Source organism: Cervus canadensis, chromosome 27 (assembly GCF_019320065.1).
Source record: "Cervus canadensis isolate Bull #8, Minnesota chromosome 27, ASM1932006v1, whole genome shotgun sequence".
Lineage (NCBI taxonomy): Eukaryota > Metazoa > Chordata > Mammalia > Artiodactyla > Cervidae > Cervus > Cervus canadensis.
The window spans coordinates 39,245,243-39,271,373 of NC_057412.1; the positions used below are offsets into that span (position 1 = coordinate 39,245,243).

Below are 26,131 nucleotides of genomic sequence, written 5' to 3' on the forward strand. Positions count from 1 at the left end.
TCAAGCATGCCAAGGGCTTAGAGTAAGTGACACCAATTCTGGAGCCAGGCTGCTTAGGTTTGATCTCCACACAGCAATCCGCCAGCTGTGTGACCTTGGGCCTCTCTGGGCCGCAGTTCTCTCATCAGTAAATGGGGTGATAAAAGCACCTATCTCAAGAGTTCTTGTGAAGACTACATAAGTTAATTGACAAAAGTGATTTGAATAGTTCCTCGCACATAGCAAGCACTGCATGCATGGTAGTTATTTTCATTATTAAACTGAGCCTCTACTGAATAACAAATCAGAAAATATTAGAAATCATTATTATCATTGCATACCTAGTATCATCACTACAGCTTTTTCAAGAGGTTTGATGGTAAAGAGAAAGAAAATATATTTACTTTTTCTCTTAAACAAGGAAGACCTAAGCATCTTAGAGAGAAAGGAGACAAACAATACAGAAAGAGAAACTTCTCTGAAAATGTAATAGACACAGAATCATTTATGAGATGAAGCCCTGAGGCTTCAGTTTCCCTCTTTGTAAATATCATTTGAAGAATCTAAGAGACACAATTTTTAAAGATACTTTGGATGAAGGTTTAAGACAGAATATATATCTTTAAATATACCTTTGAACACATAGACACATATTTACATTTCTTCTACAAAATGCATTTTCCTTTAATAGCTACTTGGTTTTAAAATATTTACCTTCTCTTTTAGAGATCTACCCACAAACTCCTTCATCTCCCCGGAAGTTCATTTAAAATGGAAATTTTAAGCAAAATCCAGGAAGAAAATATACAATAGAGAGGGAAAAGGTTACAAGTAAGCAAAGGTTTTTCTTTTAAATATTTGTTTTTAAATTTCACGTTTGGACTAATTATCAACAATATCCATCAGGGAAATGATGCTAGTAGATGTCTATGGACCAAAATAAAACATTGGCGTTATATATTTATATATGTATAAAAGTTAAGATTAACAACAAATGAATTTAATTTTCACCTCTATGATTGTGGGGCAACTATAAAGCAACCACTATGTTTCAGATATCAATGATTAAAGAATAATCAAAATGGAAAAGCCACAATGAAAATTTCTCATTCCAACAAAATCTGCCTATAAAGGAACAGATCTGGAAAGCCAGTCTTAACTCTATCATTAAACACATTCTTTTTGTCAGTGAAAATGAGTACCACTACACTAATTTCACAAAGATTTCTGGACAGTCTAGCTACTTAGAAAGTTGTTATATAGTATCGTAATAAACTCATATGTTTAAATAATATTACATATTACTGCCCACTCTTTAAATAAAATAGAAAATAACCATGTAAAACAAAAGTGCTTTAATCAATTAAGTCACATTCTAATGATTTACAATTTAAAAAGTGATTCCTTGAGAAAGCATTCCTTTCGCTTTCTTTTCTTGATTATTCCTTAATACCATCTCTCAGGGGAGAAAAGTCCCTAAAATTAACACCTACAGGGGGGGAAAAAAATCTAAGCTTTATACCAAAGTAGGAACCATATTTATAGGAAAATGCAGCTCATTTGAAGCTGCCTCTGTTCAAAAGGGACCCTGAGAAAAGGTAACACAGAAAACAGGACTCTTTACCATTGTCACTGGAATCTTATGCCTACATATATTTGTTTCTATCCTGTAATTCCTGGCACATCTACCTAATCAGAATATTAAACAGTTATTCTTGAATGACCTTTATTTCTCTGCCAATCAGGAAAGTTACTTTTCTACCCCCGCACCTCAAACAGCTCCTCAAATGGAGGACCAGAGGACATATGGTAGGTGGAGATGGGATGGGTTGGGAGGTGGGGTGGAGCAGAACTCAAGTCCAACAGGAATCATCATCACTCAGTCCCCTTGACCTTTCTGCATCTTCCCACTCACCTGTGTGAAGAGATAGCAAGGGAAAACAAAGCCCACGGAAATAAGGGAGAGCTGAGCACTGTGAAGTGCTTCATTTAATCTTCCTACAGTACAGGTGATGACTCTGCCCTGTAGAAAGGATTCCCAGCAAGTAGGTCCTAGAACTGGGATGAGAACCTGGTGAGTGATTTAAAACCTATGCTCCATTTCTTTCCCATGTCACTCTTCCTCTCTAGCAGCATGACCCTATTGTCCAAATACATAATCCTCTTGCGTTCTTTTTTTAATAAAAAGCACTTTCATTATGGAAATTTTCAAAAAAACCTCAAAGTAGAGAGATGCACTCCCATGTGCCCAGTGAGCCCTCCTGGTTTCACCTGCCCTCTTCCTACCACTTTTTTTTTGACCTATTTAAAAACAAATCCAAGACATTTTGTTTGAACTTCAGAATGTCTCTAACAAACCAGATCTTGAACAAACCAATATAACATTACCATACCCTCAAAAAATTATTCCTGAGTATTGCTGTATGCCCAATTACTCTTATCTTACCCTAAAACTTCTCTGCTTATCTTAAAAATGTCTTCTTGCAATCAATTTGGATCAAGATCCAAACAAAATCACAAGGTCCACACATTACTTTTGGAAGACGTATCTGTCTAATGCATGCCAGTTATCTTGATCTCCTTCCTTTTCTTTTTTAAAAAATGCCACTTACATGTAGTCTTTATGGTTGATAGAATGTGTTTCTCTAGCTCCTTTATTTCCTATAAACTGCTAAGGGCTTGATCAGATCGTGGTTCACTTTTTTCATCGCTGTCTCAAAGCTGCTCAGGTGGACTGCTGACTCCCTACTGCATCACCTCAGGAGGCAGTTAATATCCAGACGCCTTCTATTACTGTTACAGTGATAGCTAGTTCCTCAGGTGATTTGAGTTTCTAAAAGCTTATCCAAGACCATATATTCAAGGCAATATGCACATGGTGATCAAGAACCCAGATTAATTGAGAGCTGCCTGGGAGACAACAGTGGTTATCACTCAACAGACCAGGAACTGTTCCTCTTGGTAGGTTGAAAAGTGGGGAAGAGATGAAGGGTTCGACTCGAGATGGAGAGGAGCCCAGGAGATGAACACGATGCTCAAAAGAACAAGATACTCAGTTCCAGTTATAGTTTTAAAAGACATTTTACACACCTGTGTCAGTAAGTCTTTCCAAATAAAGTCACAGAGAATTTTAGAGTCGTTAATTTTATGATGTTAATTCACCAAGACAGTCTTAGGAATTTTTCTACCTTTCCTGCTAAAGAGAAAGGTGCTGATCTCTAAGCCAAAGGTTCTCAACTGGACCTCAAAGTATATTCTCCTGGGAAGCTTTAAAAATCCCAAGGTGTGGGTCCCACCCAATCTGATTCAACTGCTGTAGGTTGGGGACCAGAGGTCTGGTATTATTTAAAAGTCTACCCAGGTGACTCTAAAATGCAGCTGTAATTGAGAACCACTGTTCTTAGCTAAAAATAAAGACAACAGCAGCTAGTATTTACTAAGCAAATACTCTGTGTCAGGTACCATTCTAAGCACTTCACATGTACTAGTCTCATTTGCTATATAACAGCTGAGGAAAGAGAGATCAAGTAACTTTCCTGAGGACACAGAGCAAGCTAAAAGCAGAGTTAGTACTTTACTAACAGGAAGTTTGAATCCAAAACCCGTACTCTTAATTACCATGATATACTGACTCCTAAGCATGACTTATATTTAACTGCAGATAAAATTATCAAAGAAAAAAACCAATACAAAAAGATAATTAACTTCCTCCTCCTTAGAAGCAGTAGAGTGGTATCTTGTTACAAAGGAACCAACACAAGCTTATTAGAAAAGTGGACAAGACAGAGAAGAATCTTCTCTTCCCAAAAGAAGATTCAAATTTAAGATTTCCAGACATTTCAGTAATTTCCCACATATCCTATGGAGCACAGTTAATCAGTGTTAAGCATCTAATATGGCTTCAGTTTTAAAACTCTGGGCACGGATATATTGAAAATGTCCTACCTATTTCAGTTCTACTAACTCCAATTCCGTTGTAAATTCTCAAGTAATTAAAGTGGCAAGAATCAGAATCTTCGATGTCAAAGTCACCAAATTTGATGCGCACTCTCTCTCCCGTCTTTACACGGATCTCCCATTCGCAAACAGTGCTGTTAGGGTAGGTGTGTGGGTAGTTTATAGACGTCAGGGTTCCGCTTTCAGGGCCTAGTACAGTATGTCCACATCCATCACCTTAAAAAAAAAAAGTTAAAGAAGTGATATATTATTCTTTACATCCTTAACTTACACTATAAATAATCAGGGTTTTGTGAGTATTTTAAAATATGTATGACATCAGATATTTTATACCAACCACCAATACCTCCCATACACAAGATAAACTAGATGACATGGTTCTTGGTAAATATACTTGTGTGAGCCAGGAGAAGCCAGGTTAGGTCAAAACAATCAATGGTTAGCTTTATGAGCTCAAAGAACTTTCCAATCAGAATAAACAGAAGTAAACATAACTTAGTAACAATTATACCATATTTATATATACATATCATAATAAATCCAATCTTTAAGATTATTAATTCACAGTAATTGTTCAAAATAAATAAAACTATAAAAATAAATCTACATGATCAGATTCATCTATTTACTTACGAACACCACAAGCCTCTTCTAAAATCTCTGTAAGAAGTTGAATGATTTCTAAAAATACTTAAGCTATACAAAAGACTGGGGCTTCCCAGGTGGCACAAGTGGTAGAAGAACCTGCCTGCCAATGCAGACTTAAGGGATGGGGGTTCGACCCCTGGGTGGGGAAGATCCCCTGGAGGAGGGCACAGCAACCCTTCACATCTTGGGAGCTGCATTATTTGTTCCAGAAATTCCCTCAGCAAATGAATATGGAAACCTAGCTAACTTAACACATTGTAAAACTCCAATATCTGCATTCTTCCCTTTATCATAAAATGTGCTATTTCACTGAGCACCTGGAAAGAGACAACAATACTGATTAAAAAGTTTCAGCTGCTGCTCCAATTGTATCATTTAGCATTCCTTAATGATGAGATTCAAATAAATGACTAATAGGAAAATGAATACATCCATTCAAAATGATAGTATTTTCTCCTTCAAAAGAGCTGTTTATAATCACCTTTTGGAACAGTTTAGAACTTAGGGGAAAAAAACACTATTAAAAGTGACACTTCTGAGTTTTAACCTCAATATGAATACAGATAAATTTAAGAACATTTTCTATTATCTTGATTTTTTATTTTTAAGAACAATGCAGGGCTGATTTTATTTATTAGAACAGAGTTTTAAAAGTCTATGAATAAGAACATAGTATCTAACAAGTAGCAGTTGTAAAATAAATGTTTATTTGCAAGGAGATCCAAGCAGTCCATCCTAAAGGAAATCAGTCCTGAATATTCTTTAGAAGGACTGATGCTGAAGCTGAAACTGGAATACTGTGGCCACCTGAAGCGAAGAGCTGACTCATTTGAAAAGACCCTGATGTTGGGAAAGATTGAGGGCAGGAGGAGAAGGGGATGACAGAGGATGAGATGGTTGGATGGCATCACCAACTCCATGGACATGAGTTTGAGTAAACTCCTGGAGCTGGTGATGGACAGGGAGGCCTGGCGTGCTGCAGTCCATAGGGGTCGCAAAGAGTTGGACATGACTGAACAACTGAACTGAACTGAATGAATAAAGAAATTGTACATTAACCTATGAAAAAGTTATCTCTAACTAGTCCCAAAACTAGCTTCAAGGAAGGAACAACAACTCTGTACCTAGACTCTGAGGACAATACTTAGTATCTTGCTAATAAAGAAATTTTACTCTCAAATCCACATTAGTATTGTTACTTAATCTACTGAGGTCAATGCCAACATCTGGCCTCTTAAATCAATCTCTCTCTGTTGGTAGCTTTTAACCACCATTGTGCTTAGTCACTCAGTCGTGTTTGACTCTTTGTGACCCCATGGACTGCAGCCCGCCAGGTTCCTCTGTCCATGGGGATTCTCCAGACAAGAATTCTGGAGTGGGTTGCCATGCCCTCCTCCAGGGGATCTTCCCAGCCCAGGGATCGAACCCATGTCTCCCTCATTGCGGGCAGATTCTTTACCATCTGACCCACCCGGACTTCATTTGTCTTCTACACCTGCCTTCACTCCACACACAAAAATGAGGCATTGTAGCTCAATGATATCATAATACAGAAAGGCACCATTAAACAAACCTGTGAGTTTTTGTAATACATCCACTGACCTTTTACAAATATAAAATTTAGAACGTTATACAACTCAGAGGAATAGAAAATAACCACAAATTTCCCCCTGAAACTACCATGAAAATACCTTTAATATCGCTTCTGGATATCACCTAAATTAAAAACACAGGGATACAAAAACCTCCCTTGTGAAAATAAATGAATTACAATTTAAATAACTTTTGAATAATCACCAACATTTTTCCTTAGAGAAAAAGACAACCATCCTAAGAGAACGTCTATTAATAGCAATATGAAACTAGTCAGAAATGTACTCTTACCACTGAAAAGATGAAACTGAGCTTTCTGGAAGTGTTTCAATCTTTAAAAAGTAACCCTGAATAAATGAAGTAATTCAAAATATAAGTGTATTTTCTTTAGTATGTATAAAACTAAGGCAGTTTTTTAAGTGATTAAAAGTGTTGATGGATTTCAGAAAGCCAAGAATTTTGTTATTAACAGCTGAAGTCAGAACTTAGTAATGGCAGATTGTGGCATTTCATGTATTCCCCACAGGCTATTATTTAACCTAAGGTTGTCATGTAAAAATGAATTTTTCAAAAAGATTACAAGCAGAGTGTGAGGAGATATCTTTTTTAGATATCAATTTTTAGATATCTTTATGTTCATATTTGTTTGATTCTTCATAAACACACAAGACGTCTCTTTGCCTTTTCCTCTATGCAGTGTAGTTCTTACAAAAGTTAACAAAACAAATACTAACGAATGAAAAACAGGATTTTTGCACATGTGCTGATGAAGAAAACAATTAAAATGGAGCTGTCTTTTTTTCAGTATCTTGTGGAGGGGGAGGGCATGAACAGTCCACAAGTTATGTGCCAAGAATGTTCTAAAATATGTGATGGAGTTCAGAGCTTTTCTCCTCTTGCAAACAAGATGATATGCACCAGAAACTCAAGTTAAAAGGAAGTCTCAAATCTACTGCAATGCACAAGCCTGAATGTTTCATATTTCCAGGTCTATCTGATAAGTTTAACCTGACTTGATAAATAGTTTAGCTGGACTGATCAAATACCTACTGCTATGAAGAACATGTTTAGAATATTCCAGTTGGAAGGGACACTACGCCAGCAGTTTTCAAATGTTCTTCTCTGTTATTACAAAGTAAGAAATGTATTTTACACTGCGACTCAATATGGTTTTAAATATATATTCCTGACCCACCAAAGGGTCCCCACCTGCACAACAACAACAACAAAAAACACTGTACCACGCCTCCAAAGGTGACAATGTTGAATTCTCAAATCAAAGAAAGACCTTGTGCTCATTTTTGCCCCCAAATTAGAAAATGTGCTTCCAGTTTATGTCTACAGTGCTTAAAAGTGAAGCCCAGTCTACACCAAAATACTGGAAATGGGACGACATATTTTAAAATAGCACTAAAATCGGCAAAATATTATCAACAAATCACCTAACACAGGACAGCAGAGGTTCTCAAACGGGGATGGGGGACATTGGAGCAATTCTACCTTTCATTTGGCAGAGCATAGAGATGGGTGGGAAACATGCCCTGGAGGAGGGCATGGCAACCCACCCAACCTGACTGAGCCACTAAATAATAACAAGAGACAGGTCACCACTGGAGGGGGAGGGTCTACTAGCATCCAGCGGGTAGAGGCCAAAGATGCTGCTCAAGTATCTTACAAGGCACAGAACAGCCCCCAAGAATAAAAGGGTGATGGACCCAAAGTGTCAAACAGAGTCAAGGCTGAGATGGGCTGACTTGGAGAAAAGGCTAGGGCGTCTCCAACAGAAGATCTGAGTTAGTTCCTTTTCCTCTGGCTAAGGGTACAACCCAGGGAATAGTTTTTCCCACAAGGTCAAAGAAATAAGCAGAAAGCTTATTTTTCTTTAAGCCAAAGAGGAAAGAAAAAAAAAAGGTTCTTCTTATTACTCTGCAGCCCTCAAGTATTTTTCTTGGTCGGGGCCCCTCACTTAACACGAGTGTTTGAAAAAGGACGGTAATAGGGTCAGGAAGTAAGAGTCTCCAGATTTTCTGCTTAGCTTTGTAACTGGAAAGAATAATCATCTGTGGCCAGGCTAACACCACCTATTATTACTCACTTTCACAAGGTAGAATTGACAGAGAGTGTAACCACTACTGGAAAAATAATTTTCAAAATGGGTATCGCAGGACCAATCCATACACTCCCTCTCATCAGTAACTCCACATGGCCAGCTCTTTCTCCCTCTCCAAGTCCATCATCACCCCCGTGCTTGTCAGCTGCTTCTTCCCTAGATGGTCTCTACCACACTATAGTGGACCATAAAGGGTAGAAAGCCTCTTCATGCAATTTTTGAATTTTAATTTTATTTCAGTGGACAGAAAACACTGGAATTTGATTTCATTGCCCCTTTGGCTGCAGATGTATCTAGGGGATTACTCAGAGAACATGTGTTCACTTCCTCTGAATACTGTCAGGTCAGATGTGGTAAGCCAGATACAAATTTTGATACTGCTCCAGGAAAATAGCCGAGTAATTTTTTTTTTACTACATATCTCAAGAGAAAACACAAGGAATGTTAATTTAAATAGCAGTGAATTAATACAACAAAGAACACATGCTTATTTTAGGCTGCTTTCTAAACGGCAAGTGTGTTTTTAGATAAACATGTGCTCATGATTCTGATTTTATGTAACCCTCCAGCTAACCCCATATTGTAGTCACATTACTATTAAAAATAATAGAAATTACCTTAATTTTATTAACATGAACATGAAATGACTTCTAAAAACACGTTCTTTAACAAGAACAAACACAAATGTAGGAAACTTGCATAAATATGCCAAAAATGTAGAGCAAGGCAACTTTCATTACAATCATTATAAACTAGGAGAGGCTTATACTTTTCCAGTGGACTTTCAAGGGTTTTTGTCAAGGTGCACGGGTGAGTCTGACTGTATACTTCCTCTCAATAAGAGTCACTTCTGTCACATCTTGTAACACATCTGTGAGATCTTATAAGAAACGGAGAAGAGAGACATCAGAGTAGGAAAGTGTTCTGAAGAATGACTCACATTAAGCAGAATATCCTATTTCATTAGACTTCAATGAAGACTTTTAATGCACTATTTAGCACTAAGAATTTTCAGACTACAAAGTACTATATAAATCCTATTACTCTAAGATTTTTAAAGCTGCATCACGACAATCTCAAAAAGATACTTCAAGGCCCTACTTTAATTTCATTCATTTTTTGAAAAAATATTGCAATAAGATGGATAAGTGCCGAAAGCTGCAAGAGGGTTATGGTGGCAATTTTAAGGAGAAGAAACAGCTCCCAGCTCAGTCTTCTTTAAGCCGAAACTCTTGCCTGCTTGTAGCAATAATTTACAAAACTGAATCACATGTACGAAAGTGAGATGTTAAATCCTCTTCAATCCCCAAGCACACACAGCTACATAGAACACAATGGTTAAGCAAAATGGGCCCTGGGGTCACACGATGAATGCAAATGCCCTACCACTCACTGTGATCTTGAGAAGGTTGTTTACTGCTGCTAAAGGTCAGTTATTTTTCAGATGGGTATACTACTATCTCAAACCGCATAGGGGAAGAATGAAATGAGATACTGTATGAAAACACCTACTATCAGGCTTCCCTAGTGGCTCAGTGGTAGAGAGTCTGCCTGCCAACGCAGGAGATGCGTGTTAGACCCCTGGCCCGGGAAGATCCCACATGCCACAGATCAACTAAGACCCTGTGTCACAGCTCCCGAGCCTGAACTCTAGAGCCCAGGAGCCACGACAACTGAGCCAGCGTGCTGCGACTCCTGAAGCCCGCACACCCTAGAGACCATGCTTTGCAACAAGAGAAGTCACTGCAATGAAAAGCCCGTGCGATGCAACCAGAGTAGCCCGGCTTGCAGCAACTAGAGGGAAGCCCAGAGAGCAACAACCACCCAGCATGACCAAAAACAAACAAATACGTAAATAAATAAAAAGATAAAACAACACAAAGCAAAAAACCCTGTCTACTATCAAGGGCCTAATCCACAATAAATGTCTGAGGGTATTATTACAGTCATAAAGACCAGAAAGGCTTTTACTTATCATATGTAGAGCCAGTGCATTTGGCACAGCCTCACTAAGCCATCAGAACAATGGCTCATTACTTCAGAAGATTTACAGCAGCTTTAAAGCTTCGAGTACAGTGTCCTGTGAAAAGTATAAATCATGAGAAAGTAATTCTCACTAATCTTCTCCCGGATGACCTCTACTTCACTTCAGTGCCTCATGAAAACACAACCTAGGCGTTGTTTTTGCTATTACTGTAGACTCCTCCCACTTGTGAAATGTCAAAATCTTTAATGTCTCACTCCTTTGGTCAGTCTCCTGACCCTCCGGCTCTTTTACACCCACTGCTCGGTTTCTGTGACCTTCTCTCTTTTCTCCCCGTCTATTATGTTGCGCTTAGCCTCACTTCTTTCCCCACCCAGCCTGGCTCTCACATTCAGTGTGTGAGCTACACACTTCCGGGCCCCTTCACTTCCGGACCCCTTCACTTCCGGGCCCCTTCACTTCCGGGCCCCTATGCCTTCTTGAGGATCTCTCTGCCTGGGAACCCTCCACCTGGGATCAAATGATCTCTCTGCCCAGGAGCCAAGCATGACTGGGAAAAAAAAAATCACAGTCTAAGGAACAGCTGTCATTACAGTAATGGATCCTGATCGCAGATGGGCATTGAAAGTCACCAGTATGTTCACTCGGTGTTTCTCACAATTTTGTCAACGTTAGAACATTAGGTTCTCAGGCCCCCATCTCTGTTTCAATAGATTATAATAAATATGGCAGAAAACTTATCTGAAACTTGGAAGTAGGCTTAAAAAAAAGGGGGGGTGAGCAGCAGAAACTTTAAATGCCATAGAGACCAAAAGCTGCCCCAAAACTACAAAGTATTTAATTGGACTTCTAATTTATCATCAACTAAAGGTCCTAGTCTTGGTTGCACATAAACTTGCAATTTTTTTCAATTAACTTATTTTTTAATTGAAGGACAATTGCTTTATAGTGTCATGTTGGTTTCTACCAAACATCAACATGGATCAGCCATAGGGTTTACCTATGTCCCTCTTCTCTCATTGAACATCCCTCCCACCTCCCTCCCCATCCCACCCCTCTAGGTTGTTACGGAGTCCCACTTTGAGTTCCCTGAATCATACAACAAATTCCCACTGGTTATCTATTTTACATATGGTAATGTATAGTTCATGTTACTCTCTCTATACATCCCACCCTCTCCTTCCTCCCCTCAAGCTGTGTCCATAAGTCTGTTCTCGACGTCTGTGTCTCCACGGCTGCTCTGCAAATAGGTTCAACAGTACCATCTTTCTAGATTCCATATCTATGTGTTAGTATATGATATTTTTTTTTCTCTTTCTGACTCACTTCACTGTGTATAACAGGCTCTAAATTACAAATCCGTCTACCTCATTAGGACTGACTCAAATGGGTTCCTTTTTATGGCTGAGTGATATTCCATTATATATATGTACCACAGCGTCTTTATCCATTCATCTGTTGATGGACATGTAGGTGGCTTCCCTGTCCTAGCTGTTGTAAATAGTGCGGCAATGAACACTGGGGTACATATGTCTTTTTCAGTTTTGGGTTTCCTCAGGGCATATGCCTAGTAGTGGGACTGCTGGGTCATATGCTAGTTTTATTCCTATAAACTTGTAGATTTTTGTCCTGTGGAGATGCGTATAATTTCTGGACACCTGAAAAAAATAAATCCAAATATTACAGTTTATAGCCCTAGTAGCCCACTTTTAGTCATCTAATCTAGCAATTACAGCCTAACACTGCCTATCTAAACACCTAGTCTCTCAAATACTCTTTGGACACATTTTAACCTCTTACTGATTCCTTCATTAATTAATGAGTTGAATAAAATCTTTGATGTGTTAATTTTATATTTGCACGACAGGTATAATTTTGCTTCAGTGGTGCCTAGGAAGGATCCACACTTTTAATCAACTTCAGAATTCTAACAATGAGGGCAACAACAAAAACATACAATCTTTCTCCACCCAGTGTTCCCCAATATCTACCACTTTTTCCCACTTTTTTTTCTTACAGAGATTTCTCAGTTTTCCACATTTGATGTCTTATTTCTTTGTCTCCTGTACTCCCTTCCATTCTAGGCTCCAAATACGACAATTCGGTTTCCAGACAGTTGTGGGTTGGATTGTGCTTTCCCTAGACCCCATTACCCCAACAACCAAATTATATGTTCCTAATTCCTGGAACCTATGAATGTCACCTTATTTGGAAACAGGTCTTAGCAGATGTAATCAATTTAAAATGAGGTCATACTGGATTAGGACAAACCCTAATCCAGTGTCTGGTGTCCTTATAAAAAGAGGGAAATTTGGACAGGGATACAGACATAGGGAAAATACCACGGAACCTCAGAGGCAGAGACTGGAGCGATGCAAAGGGATTCCAAAGACTGCAACCCCCAGAAGCCAGAAGCAAGGAAGGGCCCTCACCCAGAGCCTTCAGAGACAGCACATGGCCCTGCCAATACCTGACTTTCACAAGTTCAGCCTGCACAACTGTAAGACAATAAATTTCTGCTGCTTGAAGCCATCTAAATTTGTGGTGATCTGTTATGGCAGCACCAGGAAGCAGAGACCTACCTTCCCAATGGGACTAATTCACTAAAGCGGTCAGTTTGCGAGCTGCCAAGTCAACAGATACTTTGCCATCCTTATCATCTGTGACCTTTCCACAGCATCTGGTATTGCTGGCCTTTCCTTTCCTCCCACCTTCCTTCCTTCCTTCCTTATCGGCCCTCCCTCCTTCTTAGAACTCTCCTTCCCCAACTTAGTTCTTCTTTTAACTCTCTAATTGCCACTTCTCCGGCATCTTAGCTGACATCTCTGGACTACAGATCACTGACGCTGCGGTTCTCCAGAGCTCTTTCCCCTCTCTCTGTATGCTGCCAGGGCCATCTCTCCACCCCGACTTCAGTTACCACTAGGTGGAGAATGCTCCGAAGTTTCCAACCTTTCTCCTAATTCTCAAATCTGTCATCTACTTCTATATTAAGCATCTCCACTCAGAAATTCCACAGTATTCAAACTCATGTACCAAGCATTCAATGAGCATCTTCCATGTGCCAAGTACTGAACCAGGTGTTAGAACAAGAGAAATGACAAGGCTCTTGTCCTTACAGAATTTACAAAACAGTAAGACAGACATAGTATTAATAAATAATTTCCGGGATGTTGAGTACTGCAGGGAAGTAATGGATGTGATACAGTGTATGCGTGCGCATGCACAGGATAAATAGCAATTAAGTAGACAAATACTTGTGGATGAGGGAGGTGTTGAAAGCAGAGAGAAGACAATTACAGAAGGAAAAAACCCCAGCATTTTTAACTGACCTTTGCTCTCTCAGATTTAACTGGTCATTAAGTTTTATACTTTGTTTCCTTAGTATCTCTAAATTTAGTCCCTCTGAACAACTGCAGGCCCTTGCAAGAGTTTTCCAACAAGTTCCCTCCACGTCCTTTCTTTCCTCTCCAATCCACTGCCCACACTCCAGTGTTTCTTAGACTGGGTCATGTAGGTCCCTCATTTAAAAAACCTTCAACTGTTCTCCACTGATGCTACAATAAATCTCTAACTCTTCGGCAAGAATACAAAGTCCATTATAATCTGTCCCCTGACTCCCTTTCCCATCTCATCTCTCAACTTTGCCCAGAACCTCTCTGCCCCCTGGATCTCTGCTCTGGAACTGTGGGTGACTCCCAGGTAACTCCCCCATGCTGCACCCACCCTCTCTCCTCTGCACTTCTCAGCTCTGCCAGCAATAATGTCCTTCCTCCTCAGAGCCACCTGGCAAATACCTACTCGGTGCTCTCTTGGGAAACCTTTCTGAAAGTCCAGGTCTTTCTCTCCATTTCCATGATTAAAATCTCTTTACTGAATATGCTTAATTATGCATATTTATGTCGGTTTGCCACACCAGCTGCAGAACTCTGCTAGGCAGGCAATGTGTTCTGTTCGCCTGTGTAGCCCCAGACATAGAAACAAGGCACGCTGGTTCTTAAATGCTGCCGAATTTAGAAAATAACAAACTCACAACAAACCAAGGCTAGGCAAATGGGAGATAAGTGATACAATAGCAAGTACATAGGCCTGGGGATCAGACAGGCTTTCTGGTGTAAATTCTAGCTATGCCAACTTCTGAAGTGATCCTAGCACTCAACCTCTACATCCTCAACTAGACATGGGAATAATAACCACCCCATCTCCCAAGGTAATCGTGAGGGCTTGGTAAGAACTTATGTAAAATGCAGTGGATTCTATAAATGGGCACAATCTCTCTGAAGATGATGTCTACATATCTAGTACCCTCCCTTCCTTCTGGGAACTACTTTGTAGGTTGCAACAGTTTTCATATGACCTCATGCCCCCTGGTTAGCTAACTGGTCCAAGGGTGGGTACTGACTCACACTCTGCCCATTTGAGGCCAACTTACCCTGCCCTCCCATTTCCTGCCCTTCCATGTCAGGGAAGCCCCAGAATCTCTCCAGTGTTGAGGCTACAAGCCTTGAGGATTGCCAGCAGCCATGATCCGCTGCATACAGAGAAAGCCAGACTGTAACAAGACAGAGTCCTTGGTGTCGGAGGTCTGGCTGCATCCCTGCCTTTCCCGGAGCTTAGTCTGGCTCAGTCCTTAAGAAGATTCCACAAGCTACCTCAAAATGCTGCCCAAAATTACGTTCTACTTTAAGCATGTGTAATTTTCAGTTCCCTATAACCCTACTAACTAAAACACTCTTCCTCCACCTGTGCAACAGAATGTCTCACATCCAGACCTATAAAGTTAGCATCTAAGATAAAAAGAGTAACCAGAAACAGGTCATGCTAGGAAGAGGGAGAGGAACCATGAACCTGAAAAGAGTGGAGATCAAAGGAAGTTGAAGTCTATCAACAGGTAGGAAGTTGGAGAAAGGGGAGGCCAAAAGCGAGGTGACAAAACCTGTATTAAGGTCTCAGTGGATTGGAGGCCAAGTAAGGACATTTCATATGAACAGTCTGCCACATTTCTTCACTACACGGCCTGACCCCTTCACTAAGCTAGGGGTGGAACTTTCCTATACAGTAAGTGTAGGGAAAATGGGGAGAAGGGCCAGATGGATGGGGAAGCACTGGATCTCAGTAGAAAGCCAACACTTGAAAATGGAAATCTTAACTGCAGAGTAGGGAAAGAGAAACAAAACTTTCATTCACACATTGTTTCACTCATTGAACCAAAATTTAGCAACTGCCTAGATTTGGTCACAGCCTCATACATTCTACAGAGGTGAGTTATACATTAAAAAAAAAAAAAAAAAACACCGAGGGTGACACGCCTAGTATTAATATTTAAATCCATGTATGTCTGACTTCAACATCTCTATACTTTCAAACTCCATCCAAGTTAAAAAATAATGAACTCAAAGAAAGCTCTCAGGTTTAAAAGAAAAAAACACTCAACAGTTAAAGAGACACTTTCAGAAGAGCAGAAGCTAGACTGCAAGGAAATCATCATTTAACAAATATCTTATGTGTGCTAAACACTAAGAAAATGTACAGCACAAATGTAGTCTACTTGCTAGTTGGTCACTGAAAAAAGGAGAAATATAAGCTGCTGGCAAAGCAACCAGTTGAAAGAAAAGATGTATATATAAGCCAGTGGCGTCTTGACCGTGTTTCCAGATACAAGGTTAAGAAGCACCATGGAAGTTTAAATCATACTAAAAGCACAACTTACATTCCCCAATGAAGCAGGGTTCTGGACAAGGTGGAAGAGATGATTTGAGGAAGAAGAAAAGGCGAGGCAGGATGTAGTGTTACTTACAGGGATGAAGAACAGGACAAGGGTTCGGGACAAGGCAGGTCAGTCATGATGCTGTGGCTGAGCAGAAATCCCATGGGCCGTTCGACCAGTGATCCTTATCTGAGGCAGATCTAGTCACAAAGGTCACATGCCTTTCTCCAGTAACCCAGAGCTATTCTGAATGAGAGAAAGCGGTGGGGACTGGCATGTGGGCCAGGTTTAGGGTCGATCAAGGATATGGGGAGAAGCATCAATGGGATGATGGACCTGGGCTGAGACATGTGACCCAGAAATGGGCAAATGGGCTGAGGAGAAGCAGAGGTAGCTAAGGGTGATGTCACTGCTAGTATCACCATAGGTACAAACTCTTCAGTTTGCCGCAGTGGAAGTCCTCCACAATCTCGTCCCCACTGACCTTTCCGGCCTGTTTTGCATTACTTTCCTCTGACACCAGATTGGTGAAGCTACCTGAATGTTCTCCAGGAATTTCAGCCAGCAGAGAAAAAGGCACGTGACTGGAGGTGACTATTCAGATCAAAATCTGAATGAGCGGGCAAAGGAGTGGACCTCACTGGCTTTCATTGATTTTGGCTTAGCACAGCTCTTAAAGACCACTTATTTGACAGGGCAACAGAGCAGTGTTCTCTAAACAGCAGCCGTGGCTTTGTTCAGAGTTCCGCTTGAGGGAGGACTCCTCTCATTCCGAAAGCAAAAGAGGCTAGCTCCTGGGAAGAGGGTGGCTGGGAAAACACTGGGCAGGAGGTCAGGCCCTGTGCAAGCAGCTTAAGGCTCAAGAAAGGGCTCCATTTCCATGGAACTGAGAAGCCCAGGCTCTGAGGGAATCAGACAAAAGACAACAGTGTGAAGGGCATGCAGGTGCCCAGAGACTAATGAATAACATGCTTGGGGCAGCAAATTCACTGCAGAAATGAGTTCTGAATTCTTTTTTTTTTTTTTTGGCCCAGCTGAGTGGATTGTGGAATTTCAGTTCCCTGACCAGGGACTGAACCCAGGCCCTTGGCAATGAAAGCGCCGAATCCTACCCACTGAACCATCGGGGAGTTCCCCTAAACTCACATTTTTGAATGATGGACAACATGGTAAGTATTAGAAAATGAATAAAACTCTGCCAGATATAAATATTTAATATACATTGTGATTAATGACTTAACAGAAAAACACTGGAAATTACCATCTGGAGATGAGTGTATGGGGTGACAGAGAACTCTTCTCAGAGAGGATGATACCGAGGAAGGTTTGAAGGATGATAAGGAGGTTACCGCTTCCCAGGGGCTTTAATGGTAAAGAATCTGCCTGCCAAGCAGGGGACACGGGTTCATTCCCTGGGTTGGGAAGATCCCCTGGAGAAGGAAAGGGCAACCCACTCCAGTATTCTTGCCTGGGAAACCTCATAGACAGAGGAGCCTGGCGGGCTACAGTCCTCGAGGTCACAAAGAGTTGGACATGACTCAGCAACTAAATAACAAGGAGGTTACCAAGCAGATAAGGAAAGTTGCTCTTTCTCTTCAAGTAGAGAAAACGATACATGTCAAGAGACCAGTATAGAGAACAAGGCAAAACAGGATCAAATTACACATGGGAGGAATAAACATCTCAGTTTTACACAGAACTATATACACATAAAGGGTGAGGGATGCTGGCATGCGATCAAGTCAGAGAAGGAAGGGAGGGGCCAGATTCTGAAAAAATATATATAAAGCGCAAAGGGCTCCTCTCACTATAAAAGCATAGGAGTCTAGATACTGGGAAGACGGTAGATTTTATCTTACAGGTGATAAAGGGGCTGCTGGACACACTATGGAAGTATTAATAGAGTTCCAAGAGGGTGGTGCCCCTGTGCACAGAACCATAGCCCTCAGAAAAGAACCAACAAATATTTGCCCAAATATGGGGCAAGAGTGCAGGGTATGGGGCTTGTGGAGGAAGCAGTGGGCCAGGGCCAGAGGCTGAGGCATGCTACTCACCGCAGCAGGGCTGGCTTTGACACTCAAGTTTCCTGACTCCTTGCTGTTCTGATGCTGTGAGCTTTACTCCTTAAACGTCACTTATCCCTGTGAACTAGGAATCTACTGACCCTAACAGCTGATCTGCTTAAAACCATTTTATCAGTAAGGTTTCTCCTACTTCCCTGGGCACTGTGAGTTTACCCTCCTTTTCAAACTCACAGCACTATGCAACTTTCCCTGGCTATTTACACATATGCTCCAACTCGAAGATGATTATTGCACCAACTAGACTGCAGGATCCCTGAAGACAATGACAGTATTTTACTCGTTCATAACTATCTCGGGCTGTGTTAACATATGTGCACACACCCTGGGAGTTTATAGCTGGAACTCTCTCATGCTGAGAGTTTTTATGAGAGGATGATAACAAGTACCAGCATTTTCTCTTTGATCCCAAGCGATTAAGTTCTGGCTGCAAACTCGCAGAAACTGTACTCCACAGAAGCAAGGAATGCTGAGCGTCCTTTCCTTAGAAAGCAGTTGAGGGAGTGTGCATCTTGGGGTCTTTCCCGTAACTCAAGGAGCTAGCCAAAGATCTTCTTTCAACTACATACCTTCAGAGTGCAGGTGGATCTAGCAGGTGATGTTTTAGCAGCCTTTTAAGATCATTCCATTATTCGTCTGCTTCAGTGGACACTGGCATTCATTAAATTCTAGTTTATGTGAATATCTGTATTTTTTTGTACTTACAGAATATACTGATTCAATCCACATAAGGACCTGGAAAATTAGCATTATGTGGGTTTCTAAAGTAATGGTTTGAACTAACATACTTTCTTAAAGATCCTATCCTAAATGAAGAATTTAATCAAATGGATTAAAGGAAATAATGTAATAGCAGTTTTGAACAATATAGTAATTACTTCATAAAGAATCAATGTCCTGTGAAAAAATTTTAATTTCAAAATTTTTGTCTTGCCATATTTTCAAAGTAGGCTTCTGTGTACTAAATCAGCCTACATATTAATTTTAACATGATATGTCTGCAGAACATAACAACACACTACTAAGATTACAACCACGTAAGATTATGCAGGTGTGTGCATATGGACTAGAAAGGAAGATGCAGTGAAGTGAAAAGTCGCTCAGTCATGTCCGACCCTTTGTGACCCCAGAGACTATACAGTTCATGAAATTCTCCAGGTCAGAATACTGGGACAGGAATGCACTTCAGGGAAAGGAGTGGGTAGCCTTTCCCTTCTCCAGGGGATCTTCCCAACCCAGGGATCGAACCCAGGTCTCCTGCACTGCAGGTGGATTCTTTACCAGGTAAGCCACAAGGGAAGCCCAACAGAACTTATAAATGGATACATTAGGGGTAGGACTGTAATTATTAGTTAAGTTTTTGGTTTTGAGTAATTGTTATATAACTGCTATCTGTATGATATTTTTAAAATAAATAAAGTGCTAAGGCCATAAGGTTGTTATAAAACAAACTGAATCCATGAGCCACACAAGAAAAACCGCCAAGTGGTCTCACTTCCTACATCAACAATCATATTTAGCAAATATCACTCCCTCTACAAAGCTTTTCCTGATCTATATAGTTTCATGTCATCAGTCCACATCCTTCCAACTAGTCAAGAAGTGGAAGTGGAAACCATCTATTTGCATACATTTAATTAATACCTCGTATTACCACCTGAACTTTCATACCCTGGGTTCATTTTGTAAAGTACAGTCTTATATTTAAAGTCTAACTCTATGTAAATCAAGACTTTCCTCATCATACTATAATCTGATGCTTTCTTTTTGGAAATTAATTAATTATTTTTTAAATTCTAGTACTGATACTTTAACTCATACACATTTCGTTGGAAGCTTGAATGTTCAAACAGAACTATTAATTATTTCCAGAACAAAATAAAGTTTCCTCTCTGTTGATAACACTGGGAAATCTACCTAAAAATCCTTAACCTATAATTTTACAATTAATTTTTAATTTACAAGCTTTTAAAATATGAATTTTAAATTTGATCATTAACACATATGGAATATGCGCTATATTTCTAACCTTCACTATGCAAAATTAATCGGAAATACAGGAGAAAAAGCATGCTTTGATTTTTGCCTCTGAAAAAACTACATATAAAAGCCCTAGTGTTAGCTGCTCAGTCGTGTCTGACTCTTTGCGACCCCATGGACTGCAGCCCTCCAGACTCCTCTGTTCATGGAGTTTTCAAGGCTAGAATACTGGAGTGGGTTGTCATGACCTACTCCAAGGGATCTTCCAGACCCAGGTATCAAACTTGTGTCTCCTGCATTGCAGGCAGATTCTTTATCACCTGGGCCACCAGGGAGCCCTAATGTTTCATCAAACCAAAAAAACAGACCACGTAAAATTCTAAGTTAACCTAATATCAATATTAGTAATAATTACAAATGTTCTTTGCACTGGGACATGTTCTTCACTTCTGACAATTCACAAATACTGCTCAAAAACTATTTCCCTGCATCACAAGCAAATAAAGGCACTACCCCACAGATTGTAAATTTTTTTCACACATTAGTTCAAAAATCATTGTAATACTGAATGGTTCTTTTTAAAAAAGAATCTGATTTGACAGATTTATTAAATTAGCTAACAAAAATAATTATTTTCATGAATATTTTGTATTAATAGGCATAAAGAAGTCAGTCTCAATGGATTTTCAAAAATTGATTCCCCTGATATTTTACCACATTCAAACAACATTCTAACCTACACGCTTCCCTGGTGGTGCAGTGAATAAGATTCTGCCTGCTAGTGCAGGGGTCATGGGTTCGATCCCTGCCTGGTCTGTGGAGCAACTAAGTGTGTGCCACAACCACTGAAGCCCGAGACCCCTCCAGCCTGCGCTCCACAATGAGAAGCCCATGCACCGCAACTACAGAGAACTGCACAAAAGCAAGGAAGGCTGAGCACAGCCAAAAAGAAAAAAATTCCAACCCAGAAGGTAGGCGAACCCTCTGCGACCCAAAGGAGGAAGCTGAGCTCCTGAGATGAGGTGACACAAATTCCTACAGTCATAATGTAAACCAGAGACTTAAATTCATTCAGTAGACCCGCAACTTCCTATTAAGTAAATTTATTACAGTAACAGGCAGGCAATCAGCATAATAAGTTCCACCAATTTAAGTTTTTTAGAGAGACATATTTTACAGGTAAAAAATGCTTTCAATAAAAATGAGAAAGACTTTGAAGGTGAACTTAATATCAAACTTAGAACTCAAGACACACAAATATAAGCCATGTCGAAAACAGCATCACAAACAGATGTGAATAAACAGAATTTATAAATATATTAATGAAGTAAGATTAATTAAATACATCTCTGTTGTGAAAGGTTGACAAGTTTTCAGACCAATGATAAATTTTATTCTAGACCAAATAAAAAGAAAAAAACATTTGGTCAGCAGAAAATCTGCTGAGGAATGGCATTAATGTGTGGCACTAATTGGAATGAGTGTAGTATCTTCCACTTCAAAATGAGGTCTGAAAGACTAAAAGAAAAAAATCCTGAAATACAGTTCTACCTCAAAACACATATTAAATGCATTTCTACCTAGGCTGGCTAAGGAAAAAAAAAAATCTGTATATCACAAAACACTTTCTCACAGCTTATTTTTATTGCAATTTGCAGAACATTTGAAAATGCATAAAGAAATTTACAACTCTACCATCGAAAGACAACTTTTATCATTTTATTATCTCCTTCCAGTGTTATTATAAAGACTTCTGATAGAGTAAAAACTCCAGCGTGTAACTTAACATTACAATATTGTAGACATCCCCATTAGAAAAAGTTCTATAGGCATCTTAAAGCATTGCTTCTCATTTTGAAGCCAGACTTCTTTCCAGGTTATGTGAAGAATCCCAGTGGACCCTAAAGCACATCTGTTAAGACCAGTAACACGGACAGCACCAGAGACTGCATCCGGATCCACTGGATAAGAAATACAATTTTTAAAAAATTGGGGAATTCAAATGCCATACAATTTCTGGGTTTTCAGGTGATGTATACCTAAATGACCCTTACTTTATCAATTTAGTAAGCTCATGATTAACAATGATAATCAGTTATAGCTGTTTGCACTTTACCCTTTGCCAGACTCCTATGTACTAGCATTTCATTTTCACCAAGCTATGAAACAGGTATATATTCTCTTATCACTGATGCAGAAAACTGAGATACAAAGAAACTAAGTGAGTTTACAAAATTTACCCAATCAACTTGGGAGAACTAGAAATCAGGTCTTTTAAATTATCAGGATCATTTCTATTTGTGTTAATCTATACTGATGTTTTTATACAACATGACATGGTGAAAGAGAACCAGATACTCTAGTTGTTAAAACACTTGGTAAAAACTAAAATTAAAAAAAAAAACGAACTTAAAAAAAAAAAAGTAATGTTGCATGTTTAATTAGGCCAGGCTTGAGAAACTCTAAAAACAAAGCAATTTTCTCATTTGAGGAGGAGACATTTAATCAGTTATAAACTATTCAAAGATCTTTTTTAAACATAACATAAACACTTTCAGATTCTGAAATAAGCAAAAGTGGTCAGAGTATCCCGCTTATGTAGTTATACTTTGTATCAACATACCTTATTTTACTAGTGTCTCAGTTTCCTTGTGTTTGAAATGGGATAACAATACTTAACTCAAGACTGCTGTGGTGAGGATTAAATGAGTTAATAGATGTAAATTACTTAGGGTTGTCACAAATTAAGACCCATTCAATCAGTGTTAGCCACATGTTAATATGTCTGTTTTGCTTTTTCTTTCTACCAGGAGGAAAATAAAAGCACAGGTGCTAAAACTTCAATGAAGGAAAGGATTTCACTTTAATTTAGTGCTGATGTTCAAGATTGATTAAGGAGATGATCTAACTGAAACCTGAATGCTGCCTAGAATTGAAAGAGGTCAGTTTACCAAATACATTTTTTCCATTTACATTATACTTCCATATGCCTGTCAAAGTTTTAGCATCTTCACAATGACATCCTTAAGGCCATGATTCCATACTCTACCGAAAACTACATGAAAGCAACATTATGCTGGACTTAAACATGGAGATCAACCTAAAAACAAACAAACTAACAAAACCTCTTCCAAGTATTAAGTATCAATCCAGTTCTTATCTCTCACTGTAATAAAATGGAAATGCAGTGGAGAAATGTGTTCAATAACCTGTCAAATTGTTTTCAAAATTGCCGTTCAGTGCCTGAAAAAAGTACTAAAAAGGGGAAGAAATCAGCACAGCATTCTCTTTCAACTATGATTATTAAGTAAATAGCTTTGTACGCTCCAGAATCTCGAACGATCCTAGTAGGAAAGAAGTTTTGTCACTTTCTGTAAGGGCTTGCCCATTTAATACGGTTCGCTCCGTCTGGGCAATAGAGCACGCTGTCTTGGGTCCCAGACGTAGAGTCTGACCCAAACAATCTATCTAGACCACCATCCTGAATAGGCAGGGATTGCAAAGAGCATGTTCTAAATCCAAGACTCAAAGATAACCAGAATCAACTATTCGATTTTGAACGTGGCACTTTCACAAAAGATAATCGTCGTCAACTCCCTTCAATGGATTTAAGATGCTATTCAATTACCTGGCCGTTTTACTCTGTTCATCCATCCACTTAGCTTAAACATTAGACAGCGCATCTCCAAAACTTCTCCTTTACCTCTCAAATACTTTCCCCAGAACAATCCAATGCCCAAAGGAGGTCTTCATAGCAAGGTCTCACTTCCCTCTTTTCAAAAAAAATGAATGGGCTTCCCCAAAAGTAAAGCCGCGCCAACTTGGGAGAAAACAGACAACCAAGCTTTGCAATTCAACCCAACGAGTGCGGGACCAGGTCTGGCCAGGCACCGAGGCGCACCACAACTGCCCTGCGCGTCTGCAGATTCCGTAACGACCCGGACACCCTGCGCCCCAGAGGCTCCAACTGCGCCCCCACGGCCCCCGGGGCCCCGCGCGCGGCGCACTCCTCGGGAAGAACTCACCTTGCTGGGCTCCGGCGTCCTCGAGCAGCAGGAGCAGGATCAGTACGAGGAGGAGGAACAGAGGCCTGGGGAAGGCGCTGGAGGAGGAGTTGGAGCGAAGAGGGAGGGGGTAGGAGCGGGAGAGGGGGAGCGCGGCCCGGGCGGGGGCGGCGACCGCGGCCCGGACTAGGAAACGTTGAGGGCTGTGCCCGGCTCTCACCAGCGCCCGGCTCGCCATCGCGGCGGCCGGCAGTCCGCCTGCATAGTGCGGGCGCCCCGGGGCCGCGGCACCGGGCGAGCAGGCAAAGGCAGCGGCGGGAGAGCAAGAGGCAGCGCGCGCTTCGCCCCACGCCGCCCGCACTCAGCGAAACCTCCTTCTCCTTCGTCCTCTCCCTCCGCTCCCCTCCCCGAGACCCCAGGCCGGAGCGCTAGGGAGGGGAGGGAAGGAAACGGGGTGCTCGAGCCGCGGAGGACAGCTGGGGGGACGCGCCTCCCGAGCCGCGTTCAGCAATCCGACCCCTGCCCGCCGCGCTCGTCCTGGGCTCGGGCTGGCTGGCAGGCAGGCCGGCCGCCCGCTCCCCCGCGCTCCCTCTCGCGCGTGCTGGCCACGCCTTCACAGCCCGCCCCGGCCAATCCGCGGGCAGCTCCGGTCCGTCTCCCTCTGCGCCACCCAATCAACACTCGTTCGCCTCGGTCGACCCGTTAGCTCCCCGGCCCACTCCTCGAGCTCCACCGCCCCTCATCTCTCTCCTCCAATCCCCTGCGGCCTTGGGAAGCGTCCCACCCGCCTCCCCCAAAACGGGTTCCGCCCCCAAACTCTAGCCCCCGACAGCCCCCTCCCCGGCCCGCGCGCCTGTTATTGTTGGGACTTCAGCCCAAGCTGATCCCGCAGAGGCGGTTGCTCGCTCTGGTCAATGACTTCCGGGACTTCCCCCTAGCGCGCTCTCCCTGCTGCTCTGACCCAACTTGCTCCTTGCTCCTCCCACGTCGCACATCAGGCCACTGGAAGGGGTGGGAAACCTGGATTCTGGCTGATTTTAGCTGGGAGCTGAGTCTGAGGGAGTTTTTTTTCGCTCAATAGCAGAGCGTGTGTGTGTGTGTGTGTGTGTGTGTGTGCTTTTAATTAAAATTATATCCAGTTGTTGCAGCAACTCCCAGTTACAATAACAGATACAGTGTTCACTGTAAGATGTATATGTATTTGCCGTTGCCTATGCCTTTTACTATATTAATGTGGGCCGGGGGGTAGCGCAAAAAAAAGTGTATGACAAGATCCATGCTCCTAAAGCAATTTAAACCTGCCTTCCTAACATTCACTAAGCCATTCTACCAAGACTTGTTGGCCACCTGCCGTGTACCTGCAAACTTACAAGTTGTGGGATTTGCCGTCATAATACAGAAATCTTCCAAGATCTTGTGTTGGGACAGAGATGGAAATGCATCGTGAAAGTCAGAATAAAATAAATACTAATCAGAGTCGTGAGTAATCAGAGGGAGGCTGTAAAAAGATGGAGTAACCAAAAAAAATTTAAAAAAAGAACTGGCTCTTTGGGAAAGGGGAAAGCACAAGACTACTGGTTTTAGGAGAAAGATGCCATTTAGGATGTTTTTCTTATCTCTCCTTGCTATTCTTTGGAACTCTGCATTCAGATGGGTGTATCTTTCCTTTTCCCCTTTGCCTTTCGCTTCTCTTCTTTTCTCGACTATCTGTAAGGCCTCCTCAGATAGCCATTTTGCCTTTTTGCATTTCTTTCTCTTGGGAATGGTGTTAATCACTGCTTCCAGTACAGTGTCATGAACCTCCGTCCATAGTTCTTCAGGCACTCTACCAGATCTAATCCCTTGAATGTATTTGTCACTTTCACTCTATAGTCATAAGGGATTCAATTTAGGTCATACCTGAATGGTCTAGTGGTTTTCCTACTTTCTTCAATTTAAGTCAAATTTGGCAATAAGGAGTTCATGACCTGAGCCACAGTCTGCCCCCGGTCTTGTTCTTGCTGACTGTATAGAGCTTCTCTACCTTTGGCTGCAAAGAATATAATCAATCTGATTTTGGTGTTGACCATCTGGTGATGTCCATGTGTA

The 26,131-nt window shown here is 41.0% G+C and overlaps 1 protein-coding gene across 2 annotated transcripts in view; it reads right to left on the bottom strand.

The window, feature by feature from the left end:
• Positions 1-26,131, bottom strand: part of DCBLD2 (discoidin, CUB and LCCL domain containing 2) — a 213,176-nt gene that overhangs the window by 51,290 nt on the left and 135,755 nt on the right. The window contains exons 1-2 of one of the 2 annotated variants that reach the window (XM_043448725.1): positions 24,065-24,764; positions 3,925-4,152 (exon numbers count right to left, since the gene is read on the bottom strand). In XM_043448725.1, coding sequence (XP_043304660.1) covers positions 3,925-4,152; positions 24,065-24,281 — 445 coding nt within the window. In that variant the 5' untranslated portion in view covers positions 24,282-24,764. Of the gene's footprint in view, positions 1-3,924; positions 4,153-24,064; positions 24,765-26,131 lie in introns of those variants that run through there. The other variant, XM_043448726.1, reaches the window with a different exon arrangement.